The sequence below is a fragment of the Oryctolagus cuniculus genome, chromosome 2 (assembly GCF_051225735.1).
Source record: "Oryctolagus cuniculus isolate XC-2025 breed Fujian yellow rabbit chromosome 2, ASM5122573v1, whole genome shotgun sequence".
NCBI lineage: Eukaryota > Metazoa > Chordata > Mammalia > Lagomorpha > Leporidae > Oryctolagus > Oryctolagus cuniculus.
Genome location: NC_142868.1, coordinates 179,589,215 through 179,601,798, shown reverse-complemented (window position 1 = coordinate 179,601,798; position 12,584 = coordinate 179,589,215). Strand labels below are relative to the sequence as shown.

Genomic DNA, 12,584 nt, shown 5'->3' with positions numbered 1-12,584 from the left:
GGGGCCTGGACTGCATTACCAGGCTGAAGCTGTAATGGTTGCAGGGCCTGCACGAGGAGCCAGGCCTGGGGAAGTGAGAGCAGCGCAGCAGCAGGGGAGCCAGGAGCCAGGGGGGACACATGTTCAGAGGACTCAGAAGCCAGTGGCACGGTAGGCAGGAGGTGCAGAGTCCAGTGTCGGCCCAGCCCTGGCAGGTGTGGACACTCCGTTCTAGCATGGAGTCTAGACCAAGGGTGTGACAGATGAAGCAAGGGGTCACAGAGGCACTCAGGGCGAGGGAGAGGTCCCTGTGCCGGGACCCCTGGGTCCCAGCCTCAGCCGTTGGTATCTCCTTTCATCCGGCACTCAGCGGGTGCTACTTGAGAGCAGAGTTCTCGGACAGAGGCATTTCTGGACAAGCAGCCTTGTTGAGCGTGAACCCAGGTCAACCCAGAAAAGCAAGTAGAGCCTCCCAGGTCAGGAGAGCAGGTTGGCCTGCAAGCTTCCCACTATGCTTTCTTCAGCTTCGCGTCACCCATTTCTCTCCATGTGTACAAAGGTCAGGAGAGGAGCGGGGAAGAAAGTAAGACCAGTAACGTAGAACAGGTTGTGGCTTTTCCTCATTGAACAGAGAGGATCCCTAAAGAGGCAAAAGAACAGTGGAAAATTGTTCTACCTGCTTTGTATGAAATGCTTCATTGCCTTCTTCCCTTTCACTGGAATATTATTCCCAGCCTCTGATTCTGATTCAGTCTTAAACATTCTAGAACCAACTCAAAGTCTGTCTCCTGGGCAGAGTTGCAGCCTCGGGTGTGGTTCCCATTCCTTTGCACGTGCAGCGTGTGCGTGCCTCCACCATCACCTGGGTTTGCCCAGCTGGGAGCTCATTGACCTTTGCCCGTCTCTTCTTCCAGACCAGAGGCTCAAGGCCACGGGCACCCTCATTCTTCCAGGGACTCCACCAGCTTTGGCTTGTTTTTCTCCTGAAGATCATTTGCTTTCCAGACTCTCTGTTTTAGAAATGCTCTCATTGCATTAAAGTTATAGTTATTTAAATATATATGAAGTACTTCAAAAAGTTTATGGAAGATCCAAGTTATGAAAAAATGTTGCATGGGTTTCAAAAATTTTGCACCAAAGTAAAAATATCTTTTATATCCATTTTCCACAAACTATTTTTAAGTACCCTTGTATGTACAAAGATCATAGAAAACATAATTGCATACTTTAAGGATTAATAGAACACCACCTAACTTAAAACACTGGAATAGTCCCATTATCTTAGAAGCCGTGTGTGTATCTCTCCCATAAATAACCTCTACCCTGAACTTTTTGTTAATTGTTCTCTTGGTTTTCCTAATAGCTTTACCGCCTGGTGTATGTGTGTGTGTGTGTGTGTGTGTGTGTGTATACACACACATATATATATATACACATATACAGTATATCATTTTTTCCTGTTTTTGAACTTTATATAAATGAAATCATACTGATTATTTTCTCTACTATGAATGTTAATGTCCTGGCTTATTTTTAACACTCTTTGAAATGATAACTATTTAAAGCTTACACCAGGATATAAAGAAGATGAAAACGTAATCTGTGTAGTCACCTTAGTCAAGTCTTTCTGTTTACTGTAATTGCTTTTGACTTCTTAAAAGCCCCCGCACAGTCTCAGTTCAGTCAGAGGCGCCCGAGGGCCTGTCCCCGTGCATTCCCGTCCTCCTCCTCCCCAACTCCCAGATCAGAGGGAGTCCAGACCGGACTGAACGTGATGTGTATCTTTCCACATGTATCTTTATTTTTACTACATAGACATGTATAAATAGTTACAATAATATTACATGGCTTTGAACTTTACAAGTATATTTTGAACAGCTTTCATCTGTAACTTGCTTTGGTCACTGACTATTATGTCCTTGAGGGTCCTCTGTATATGTACATACAATCCTAGATTCTCTCTCTTTATTAAGTCATTTATTTTATTATTTATTTGAAAGGCCGAATGATGGGGTGGAGGAGAGTTCTTCCATCTGTTGGTTCACTCCCCAGATGGCCATAACAGTCAGTGCTGGGCTAGACCAAAACCAGGAACCAGGAGCTCCGCCCTGGTCTCCTGTGAGTGTGGCAGGGGCCCAGGTACTTGAACCATCTTCCGAACACTGCCTTTCCACATCTTCCCAGCAGGAAGCTGGATAGAAAGTAGAGCAACTGTGCCTGGAAACAGTGCTCCGATGCAACATGCCAGTGTCTCAAGCAGCGACTTAACCTGCTGTGTCACAAAAACCAGCCCCTGGCTTATTCTTCCAGTCTGCTGTCAAGTATTCCATTCAAAGAATACATTACAATCTGTTCATCTAGTGTCCTGGTAATGGACAGTTAAGGTGGTTCTGATTTGCAGTGTCGCACACCATGCCACAGCAAGCCTTCTCCCATCACCATCTTAAGCACATGTGGAAGTTCCTTAGGCATGGATTGCTCAAAGTGTGCAGTCTTCACTGTTACTGTACACGAGGCCACAGCGTTTCATATTCTGCTCCTCCGTGAGTGGGAATCACCAGTGTTCCACAACCTTCATGGTACTTGAGTACTGTTTCTTACCCGTTGGCAGAATAATGGGTACAAAATGGGATCTCACAGAGGTTTTAATTTCCCTTTTCTGTTCCTTTCCTTTAGTTCAGTAAGCATTTAGTGAGTGTTTTTTGTGTGTCATTCTGTGTGCTAAGTACTAGGAATACTAAAATAACTAATGCACAGTCCTGCATGTAAGGAGCTCACATTGCAATGATTCCTACCTGCGGAGGCATAGCAAAGTCACTTGGGATGGCTTTTCAGAAATCAGGGGTCTGGGATAGGGCCCAGGCATTGGCAGTGTTAAGTTTCCTGGTGATGGCGATACTGACTTCTGATTCTGTAGAAAGGGAAGCCTAGTATTATGGGGGAGGGGGAGAGAACCTTGGCTCTCTCACTGGCTTATACTGGGGCATCCCTTTGACCTTGAAATTCTCCTTACAGCTTTGCAGAATGTGTCCGGGGGTATGGGAATGATTGACTTGTACCTATAAAGTGTCTTAAAAGCCGATAAATACTAAGCAAAATATAAGCAGAGACCAGATTTGCTAAAAGTTGACCTATCCAAGATAGCTGTAAACCTGGAAGGAGGGAACCAGACAACATAAGGAGGAAGGGGAGGAGGAGTACACAGTCCCTGAACTGTGCTTGAGGAAAGCAATCCAGAGTCCACACCACATTGGTTGCCATCAGTGGAGCACCTGCTGCCTCCCAGTTCTGGCTAGGGTTATGCAGCCAACCTGGCCCTATGCTTCAGAAACTGAGATGCGTATGGAATAAAGACAATAAAAGAGAGCCTAGAGGCAAGAAAGAAAGGCTGTGCTGAGACAGGGTTGGCCTCAGTGAGAAGTGGCAATGGGTAGAGGAGCTGGCTAGCAAAGAGAAATAGAAATAAAGGAGATGGCCAGCGTTGTGGCCTGGCAGGTAAAGCTGCCACCTGCAGTGCCAGCATCCATTGTGTGGGTGCCAGTTCATGTCCTGGCTGCTCCACTTCCAATCCAGCTCCTATTAATGGCCTAGGAAAAGCAGCAGAAGATGGCCCAAGCACTTGAGCCCCTCACCCACATGGGAGACCTAGGTAGAACTCTAGAACTCTTGGCTCCTGGCTTCAGCCTGGCCCAGACCTGGCCCAGACCTGGCCCAGACCTGGCCATTGTAGCCATCTGGGAAGTGAACCAGCAGTTGGAAAATATCTCTCTTTCTCTCTCTTTCTCTCTTTCTCAATCTCTTTCTCTCTCTGCCTTTCAGATAAATAAATTTTTAGATGGAAAAGAATTAAAAGGTATGTTGCTTTTGTACAAAAAAAAATTTTTTTTTGAAATCTGCAAATAGTTACTTCATTATACACATTTTTTTTTTTTTTTTGACAGGCAGAGTGGACAGTGAGAGAGAGAGACAGAGAGAAAGGTCTTCCTTTTTTGCCTTTGGTTTACCCTCCAATGGCCGCCACAGCTGGCACACTGCGCTGATCTGATGGCAGGAGCCAGGTACTTCTCCTGGTCTCCCATGGGGTGCAGGGCCCAAGCACTTGGGCCATCCTCCACTGCTCTCACGGGCCACAGCAGAGAGCTGGCCTGGAAGAGGGGCAACCGGGACAGAATCCAGCGCCCCGACCGGGACTAGAACCTGGTGTGCCGGCGCTGCAAGGCGGAGGATTAGCCTATTGAGCCGCAGCGCCGGCTCATTATACACATTTTCCATGAACTTTTTAAAGACCCCACACGTTAAAATTCCAAAGAGAACATATTTCCTTGATCAGATCACACAGAAGCTAGTAAAATTTGAAACCAATTTAAGTAAAAAAGTTTAACAAAATCTGGTTAATATTATCTCTCCCCTGTCACTTAAATGAAGGGCAGTGATGATAAAAGGAGACACCATTTGATTTTTAATCGCTGGAACAGGGATATTTCTGAATTGGAACGTTTCTGGATTGCTTTTATACTTCTTGGCGGTGAATGTTCTGGATGCGTGGTGGTTAATTTCCTAGTGGTTGGGATCCATGTGTCTCAGAGGTTTAGTATGCAGTTAGCAATATTGGAGGGTGGTCAGTACATACATGGCAGTCTCTGCACGTGGTTGTGAGCGTGCCTGGCAGTGAGATGTGCACTGACTGCTCTTGGGAAGAACCAGCCTCAAGTGGGCTCATCAATGGAGGACGAGTTCGTAGCAGGGCAGCAGGGAGTTAAAACTCAGAGCTCAGAGTGAGGCGTGAGGAGCCGGAGGGGCCTGGAAACAGGAGCCATCACCACACCAAAGCGGGTCCGGGAGGACCCTCCCCGCTGACCCAAGGCCGCAGGGAAGGGCACAGGAATGCTGAATCTGGAAGGTCTGAAGAACTGGAATAATGGCTGGGCTGGTGAATAATGGTGAAAGTATTTGACAATGTGACTTCCAGGGAAGCAATTATGGTGAACCCCTCATTTGTTTGGCATTTTCACGAATTGAACTGTCCCACAAAACTGCATTTTCCAGACAACTACAACTTTCCTATTTGTGTGCCTTGAATGCTTTTTAACCATCCTTGGTGGAAATATTTCTGAAATAGACTATACAGTTATCCAGCTTTCTTGGATAGAAGCTATAAGAAGGAACATTTCCTCAGGTGCCTTTGACTACAAGTGTGGGAATGCCTGGTTAAAAAAGATTTAAATAAAAACTTGCAGTTGTCTCAGACAACAAGGAACCCAGGGCTGGACAGTTCTAGGGACTATGAATACATGAGCTCAGTGGCTCCAGGCTGACCTTCCTCTCGTGGTCACAAGATGGGTGCCACAGCTCCACACCTCAAGACCTCACGTGATCAGATCTGTGGCTAAGGGGTTGCCTGTTACTCATGTCTTTAATCAGAGAGGAAAATATCTCTCCAAAGACCCCTTGCCCACTTCCCCTCATGTCCCCTCGGCAGAAGTGAATCACATTTCCATGCCTTGTTTTATGAAAGTCTAAGAGACTGAACACCCAGTACTCTGAAACTCTGGATATGGCAGGTAGGAAGGCACCCAAGGTTGTCTGCCACAGTTGCCAAGACTCAGGGTCAGTGTCAGTATCCACTGAACTGAGTGATGATGGGGACGGGGCGGGGATGCAGCCTGGGATTCTTCTTGTCCCTCTGATTTTGCTTTGACTTATTAGACTCTCCCTTTGTACAAGACCGCTAGTTCTCACTACTTGCTGTCGAAGCGCCTTGTCCTTGCCTTGCCTTTAGGAATGTTCTCTTTTGTTCCATTTTTCTGGAAAAAATCATGTAATCAAACTTGTTAGAACCGTGCCTGAAATGTGAGCAGCTGACAGGCTGTCGTATGAATGAGACGCATGGTGTCACGTTTCTTTTAGCTGTTTCTAGGTCATTTTTCAGTCGGTGTTTTTGGAGAGATGACGAGTTTTTATAGTCTGTGAATGCAGACACACTTTACCAGTGTGTGTTATGACGAAATGGTGAGTGGTTAGGGGCAGGGAGCCTTGTTACTAAAGAAGCTAAAACTGCAGCTGTCCACCTGAGCCTCACCCTGCAGCGGTGGCGAACTTGTTTTAAAGAGCCTTGTGGATATTTATAACGTCATTTGTGGGCCATACAAAATTATCAACTTAAAAATTAGTCTGCTGTAAGTTAATGGAATTTCAAGTCCCACCTGCTGTTGACTTGGCAGGGTCAGACCACGTGATTTTGCAGGCCTTATATGGGCCACGGAGCAAATGGTTCTTCTCCTCCAGAACTTAGAGAGAGGCAGCAAGGTTTGTCAATGCCTTCAGCGTCCCAGGAAAGCTGCCCAGCTAGTCACTGTCCAGCGAGGACCTGCAGCTCCCAGACAGTGCCCAGCAGACGTCCCTGCAGCAGCTGTCTAGAATAATATGAACTGCAGCGCCTGATGCTTCCTGCTTCTCTGGGCCTTGGAACCCTGGGAACGAGTCCTGAGGACTGCTTGCTGTGCGCAGAATCAGAAGTGGTTGGTAGGATCTGTTTCAACAAGCCCTTGAAGAAAGTCATGATTCAGAAATGGTTGTTGAAATGCTACTGAATAAGCAAGAACCACCCCTCCTGGGGACAGAGCACGGACCAAAATTCTGAGTCCATGCAAAAAGAAGGAAGTAGGAAGCAGTTGTCAAAATAATACCAACACTTACGTAACCGAACCAAGGGGAAGGATCCTACTCTGGGAATCGAACTTGAGCCACTGGGTCCTAAGGAAGCAAATAAAAGTGTTCAATTTTGATAGAATTATAAGCCCAGATTATTTAGAACCTGGTGATTCCTTCAAAGCAAGTTAGCTGTTTGAAAGCCTAAGATAATTATTTAACTCTGCATCATAAAATCATGTTAACCTATAAGCAAAATTTAAGTGACAGAAACATTTAGGGATAAGGAAAACGTATTTTTCCTTTTTAAAATTCTGACTAATTTTTACCATTCAAATCATTCTTAGAAGAAAAATTTTAAATATTTCTCAAATATTTTGGTTACTAACTCATGCAAAAAACATTTTTAAGGATGCCACTGTTTTGTTGACTGTTGAAGAATATAGATAGAATACAACTTAGGTTGAGCAAAATAGTTGATACTTTATAAATTTTTTCTTCTTAGACATGAATTAACATGTGGGTCACTGATTTAATATATGAAATACTCTGACCATTTCTGTTTGCTTAATAATCCAGTTACTGTGTGAGGAAGTATTTAAATTTTATTTTTTAAAGACTTGTTTCCTGAGACGGGCGCTGTGGCAAAGTGGGCTAAGACTCTGCCTGCGAAGCCAGCTTCCTATATTGGCGCCAGTTCTAGTCTCAGCTGCTCCTCTTCTGATCCAGCTCTCTGCTAAGGCCTGGGAAAGCAGGAGAAAACGACCCAAATGCTTGGGCCCCTGCACTCGCATGGGAGACCCAGAGGAAGCTTGTGACTCCTGGCTTTGGATTGGCCCAGCTCTGGCCATTGCGGCCATTTGGAGAGTAAGCCAGTTGATGGAAGAGCTTTTTCTCTGTCTCTCCCTCTCTCCATCTGTAACTATACCTCTCAAATAAATAAATAAAATCTTAAAAAAAAAAAAGCCACACATTTCTTTATTTCAAAGGCAAAGTTAGAGACAGAAAGAAAGAGAAAGGTCTTCCATCTGCTGGTTCACTCCCCAAATAATCTGCAACAGCCAGAGCTGGGCCAGCCCAAAGCCAGGAGCCTGGAACTCTATCCAGGTCACCCATGTGGGTGTCAAGGGCCCAACTGCTTTGGCCATTTTCTGCTGCTTTTCCAGGCTCATTAACAGGGAGCTGGATCAGAAGTAGAGTGGCTGGGACTCAAACCAGTGCCCATATGGAATCCTGGCATCATAGGCTACAGCTTAACCTGCTGTACTACAATACCAGTCCCGCCAAAGTATTCAGATTTTAGTATTGGCTTTAACCATTTAGTTAGACAAATCTAAATGGAGGAATAATTGTGTAATCAGTGTCTTTGGGAGCTGATGATAGCACTTATCAGCCTATAACTTGCTAGCATTTTTTTTTTTATTTGACAGGTAGAGTTATAGATAGAGAGAGAGAAAGGTCTTCCTTCCATTGGTTCACTCCCCAAATGGCCGCTGTGGCTGACACTACACTGATCCAAAGCCAGGAGCCAGGTACTTCTTTCTGGTCTCCCATGTGGTTTCAGGGGCCCAAGCACCTAGGCCATCCTCCACTGCCCTCCCGGGCCTGAGCAGAGAGCTGGACTGGAAGAGGAGCAACCAGGACTAGAACCCGGCGTGCTGGCATTTTTAAAACATCAGAACAACTCACTTGGCCACATGAATGAATTTCATTCACATTCGGAATTATTTCTGGTGCTAATTGGGTATTTGGGGTTAAAAGAAGGTGGTTCAGAAACAGGTAGAGAAATCACTTTCAGTATATCAAATACAAGTGCCAGCAGCTCATTCTCTACAAAACAAAACAATGAGATCAAAAAATAATGCATTCCAAAGCCCCCAAAAAGCCAGTAGCTTGAGAACCATGTAGCCTGTGATATGACCTGCATTGTCTTTGATCCTGAGCAGTGACTGTATTTACTTGAACTTTCTAAATCACTGCCATTGCATTCTGGTATTTAAAAGTATTGCTTTTTTATAGGGAAGCTCAAATGTTGAACACTTTTCTGCTATTAATGATTGCTTTGAGTTTAATCTGCATCTTGTTTTGTATTTGGAAACTGTGTAATATAACAATGATTGTATGTGAGTAGACATTTTTTCTAAAATTAATCAGAGGACAGGGAATTAGTTAACTGAAAAGTTATAAAAATTTTATAAAACAATATTATGGATCATGCTTTGTGACATGAAAGGATTCAGAAGGGGATTTCTGAGTTGAATTATTTATACTTTGAATTAGTCTGTTTCATATTTTCTGTTGTTCCTATATGTTCTGAAAACTGCTTGGACATAAATAGATATATTGAGACTGTCTTATTTTGGCACTTGAAAAATATGACTAAAGAGTGGACATTCATGATCTTGCCTCCTTTCTTTGGCTGTAATGTGATTCATCTGTAGAAACCCCCTGCAGGGCTGAGTCAGACATCCTCCGAGTCAAGTGTACTCAGAGGGCTAGGAGGCCCTACCAACTGGGCAGTTTTTTGTTTCTTGGGATTTTTTGGTTGGTTTTTCTTTTTAAAAACTTGCTGTGAACCTTTTCCTTACAGAAATCACATTGGGTACTTAGAGAGCCTAGTCCAAGTTGACTGTCACCCCAGACTGGGATGGTGATAGATGTAGAACTATCTAGGATGTATTTTTAAAACATACCCACCTCATGTAGCCAACAAGCTCAAGCTGTGCTTCCTTCACAGTGGAGACTTCCTTTAGCTTACTAACTTGTGATTGTGACACAGTAGGTGAGTTGTAGCATGTCTCATCCGTGTGCTTTGGTGCCAGGAGGAGGAATGTAGCATGGTAGGCGCCTAGGATTGGAATCATGGGACTAGAGTTGAGTTTTGGATCTGCCTAGCTATGACATGAGCAAGTTAATAAACCTCTTTACAGCTCAAGTTTGCTCATCTATTAAATACAGATAGCAAAAATCATGTCTCTTTCACAGAATCTTAAGTAACAAATTAGATAAAGTACTCTCTGAAGCTAGCAAATCTTCTACACACTTTGCTTACTACTTTTGGTGATATACCTGTTCTTTGTCCTGCACGTGTATAACATTCACATGAATGCACATCCTACCCCTTTAAGAATGTGCTGTTGAAACAATCAGTTTTTTAATGTGGTTTACCTCAACTAAAAAATAGCAAGCCATTTTATTTTTAAAAATTGAGTTTAAAGGAACCCCAAAATGAAAAGGTAAAACATGTAATACATGTTAACAGCAAAGGTTAGAATCAGCCTCCACTGTGACAGGAGACGTATTTGGTGCTCAGATTTGTCGCTGTTGCCTTCCATTAAGGAGCTCCCACTGATTTAGGAGATATAAATACACGTGGTAACGCAGATGGGAGAAAATGGAAACTGCTGAGTATCCAAATTCACAGCTTGATTGGAAGCAGCGTGATAACTTTCTTTTCTGGTGATCGAGTTGCCACGTCGTGTAAAGTAGAACAGTTCTCACGTGCTCTCACCTGCCTTTTTCCAAATCCGCTCTTGAAAAACTGCCTCCAGCCCACTTCCCCTGTCAAATTATAGAGGAGGAAGGTACCGTCCAACCCTTTGGACTTCCTGGTATCACAGACTCTTTAAACAAGGTACCCTGCTATGGAATATTGGACAAGGTAAGTGCCGGAGAAGTTCAGGTGGCAGGGGTGCCAGTCCCACTTCTGTCCTGAGCATCGTGGCGTTCTCCCAGCACCTGCGCACCCACCTCAAGTCGGTTACACTTGCTCGCACGTGTGATTTGCCTCTCTAGAATATCAACTTATTGACAAGGGCAGGGAAGTCACCTTGTATTTCTTGATCCTTTTTTCCATACCTTTTGTCTAGACCTCAACCAGTATTTGTGGTTCAAATAGAATCTTGTACTTAACACTCTGATTTAGCAAAAACAGTGCTGTAAGATGTGCTTAAGCTCTGACTCTCTTTTCTTTTCTTCTGTCTTTGCAGTTGACCTGCCCCTGTTTTTCCCACGAGACCAGCCAACGCTCACATTTCAGTCCGTCTATCATTTCACCAACAGTGGACAGCTTTACTCCCAAGCCCAAAAAAATTATCCATACAGCCCTAGATGGGATGGAAATGAAATGGCCAAAAGAGCAAAGTAAGTGAATCTATCATGATCTCCTACAGGTAGGAACATTTTTATATTTACTGTAGAGATTGGCAAGCCACTGCTCACTGGCTGAATCCTGCCCCATGCCAGTTTTTGCAGTAAAGTTTTATTGAAGCACAGCAATGCCCACTTCTTATCATCTATAGCTGCTTTCATGCTACAGTGGCCGAGAAAGTGGCTGCAACAAAGACCATTTGGCTGGCAAAGCCAGAAGTGTTTCCTGCTTGGCCCTTTACAGAAGTTTGCCAGTCCCCTTATCTGACCTCACCAGGAAGAAGTGACCTACACCTGGAAGTGTTTCCGTTTTCCTACTATTACTGCTGATCTTTAAAATTGGCCACAACTGCTTTTTAAAAATGGATTATGGGATTTGCCAAAAATCTTCCCCTCTATTTAGATTAAAGAAGAAGTATTAAATAGGAATTAAATTCATGGGTAAATGGTGTCGATGATGAAAGCATAGCCAGCCCCTTTCATTTGTTTTTAATTGGAAAATGTCAGGTGTGGTGAAAACAAATGGGAATTCTTGCTTATTAGGCAATAATTGGATTTGGTGTTATCTTTTCACAGAGAACTTAATCTCTTTAAACTGTGTCTCTCATTGCATCTCTGTAGTGTGAGCCATAGCCAATGCCAGAGTAGGACCTGCATGTTCCTGAACTGAATACATTGCTATACAAATTGCATAGAATTATTAAAATCACCATGGAAGTAGTGATATGATGGAGGTTGAAGTTTGCTGGAGTTTGGAGTTTACAGATACAGCTGTTGCCCATAAACCTCTCAGAGTATAAGGCTCACTGCAGTCATATGGAATAGATAAATAGAGAAATGAACTGAGTGTTTTCCTTAGGTAAGACTTTAGTATCTGGATCATCAGACTCCATGAACCATGGCCTCCTAGATTGAAGCAGCAGGGGATCAAAATCATAGTTTCCAAAAATTAATCATAGAGTGGCATGTGGTTATTACTTTTATCATCTGAACAACCATAAGCTCACACCTGTGATCCCAGCTGAAGGATGATCAGATCCAAAGACTTGCACAAATGAAGACTTGTCTAATAAGTGTCCTCTTCATCTGCCCCTCCATCCATCCAGTGTGTATTAAGCATCTACCATGTCCAGGCATCGTGCTCCATGCTGGGGGTATAATGAGAAACAAACTGGAAATTGTCCACAGCTTCGTGGAATTTGTAACTTAGCAGGGGAGATAAAGCTCTTATCATAGCAAACTTCTGACAGTTTAAAGTCCCAACTAACAAAAGCTGGCCTTCCACACCTAGAATATTCTTGATTAGTAGGATTTCTAGCTCTCCCCTCCATCTCCCCAAGGCCCTTTCCTTCCCTGGGGGCCTCCTGGCATCTCCAGCACTTCTGTAACACAAGACTTCTCTTAGAGCAGACTCGGAACTCTTTAACCAATGCCAGAGGGATGTTCCGTAGAAATCCAGACCCCACCAGACTTAACGTGGACTCCAGAGTTGTCATTTTCTGATTCACTCTGCCCACCTGCCTTATATTTTCCCTTTTTCTCCATGACACCCACGTCTGAAATTCTATTTAAGGAAAAAAAAAAACACAAATATATCTAGTGATTAAGACTTACCTATCTTGAAATACAATTGAAGAAAGGAATCATAAAGTACGTTTTATATTGGAAGTATTGCAGTTGTTTAATTCTCTGGGCTTTCCCTGTGTATACATAAGATCTACCCTTAGAAGATAGGCCATTATTTGTGGTATGTGCTCTGGAGTCTGAACCAGACATGGCTTTGTGGTTTCCATGGTAAAGCTATCTTG

General features: G+C 43.8%; 1 protein-coding gene across 4 annotated transcripts in view; it reads left to right on the top strand.

Annotated features, from left to right (window-relative positions):
• BABAM2 (BRISC and BRCA1 A complex member 2) overlaps window positions 1–12,584 on the top strand; it is a 488,359-nt gene that overhangs the window by 445,288 nt on the left and 30,487 nt on the right. For 3 of the 4 annotated variants that reach the window (XR_016229520.1, XM_002709945.6, XM_089326622.1), the window contains one exon: window positions 10,617–10,770. The exons of the other annotated variant lie outside the window; for it this stretch is intronic. Coding sequence is in view for 2 of the 3 variants with exons in the window: in XM_002709945.6 (XP_002709991.1) it covers window positions 10,617–10,770 (154 nt within the window). In the remaining variant the exon portion in view is untranslated. The remainder of the gene's footprint in view (window positions 1–10,616; window positions 10,771–12,584) is intronic. 4 annotated transcript variants of the gene reach the window in all.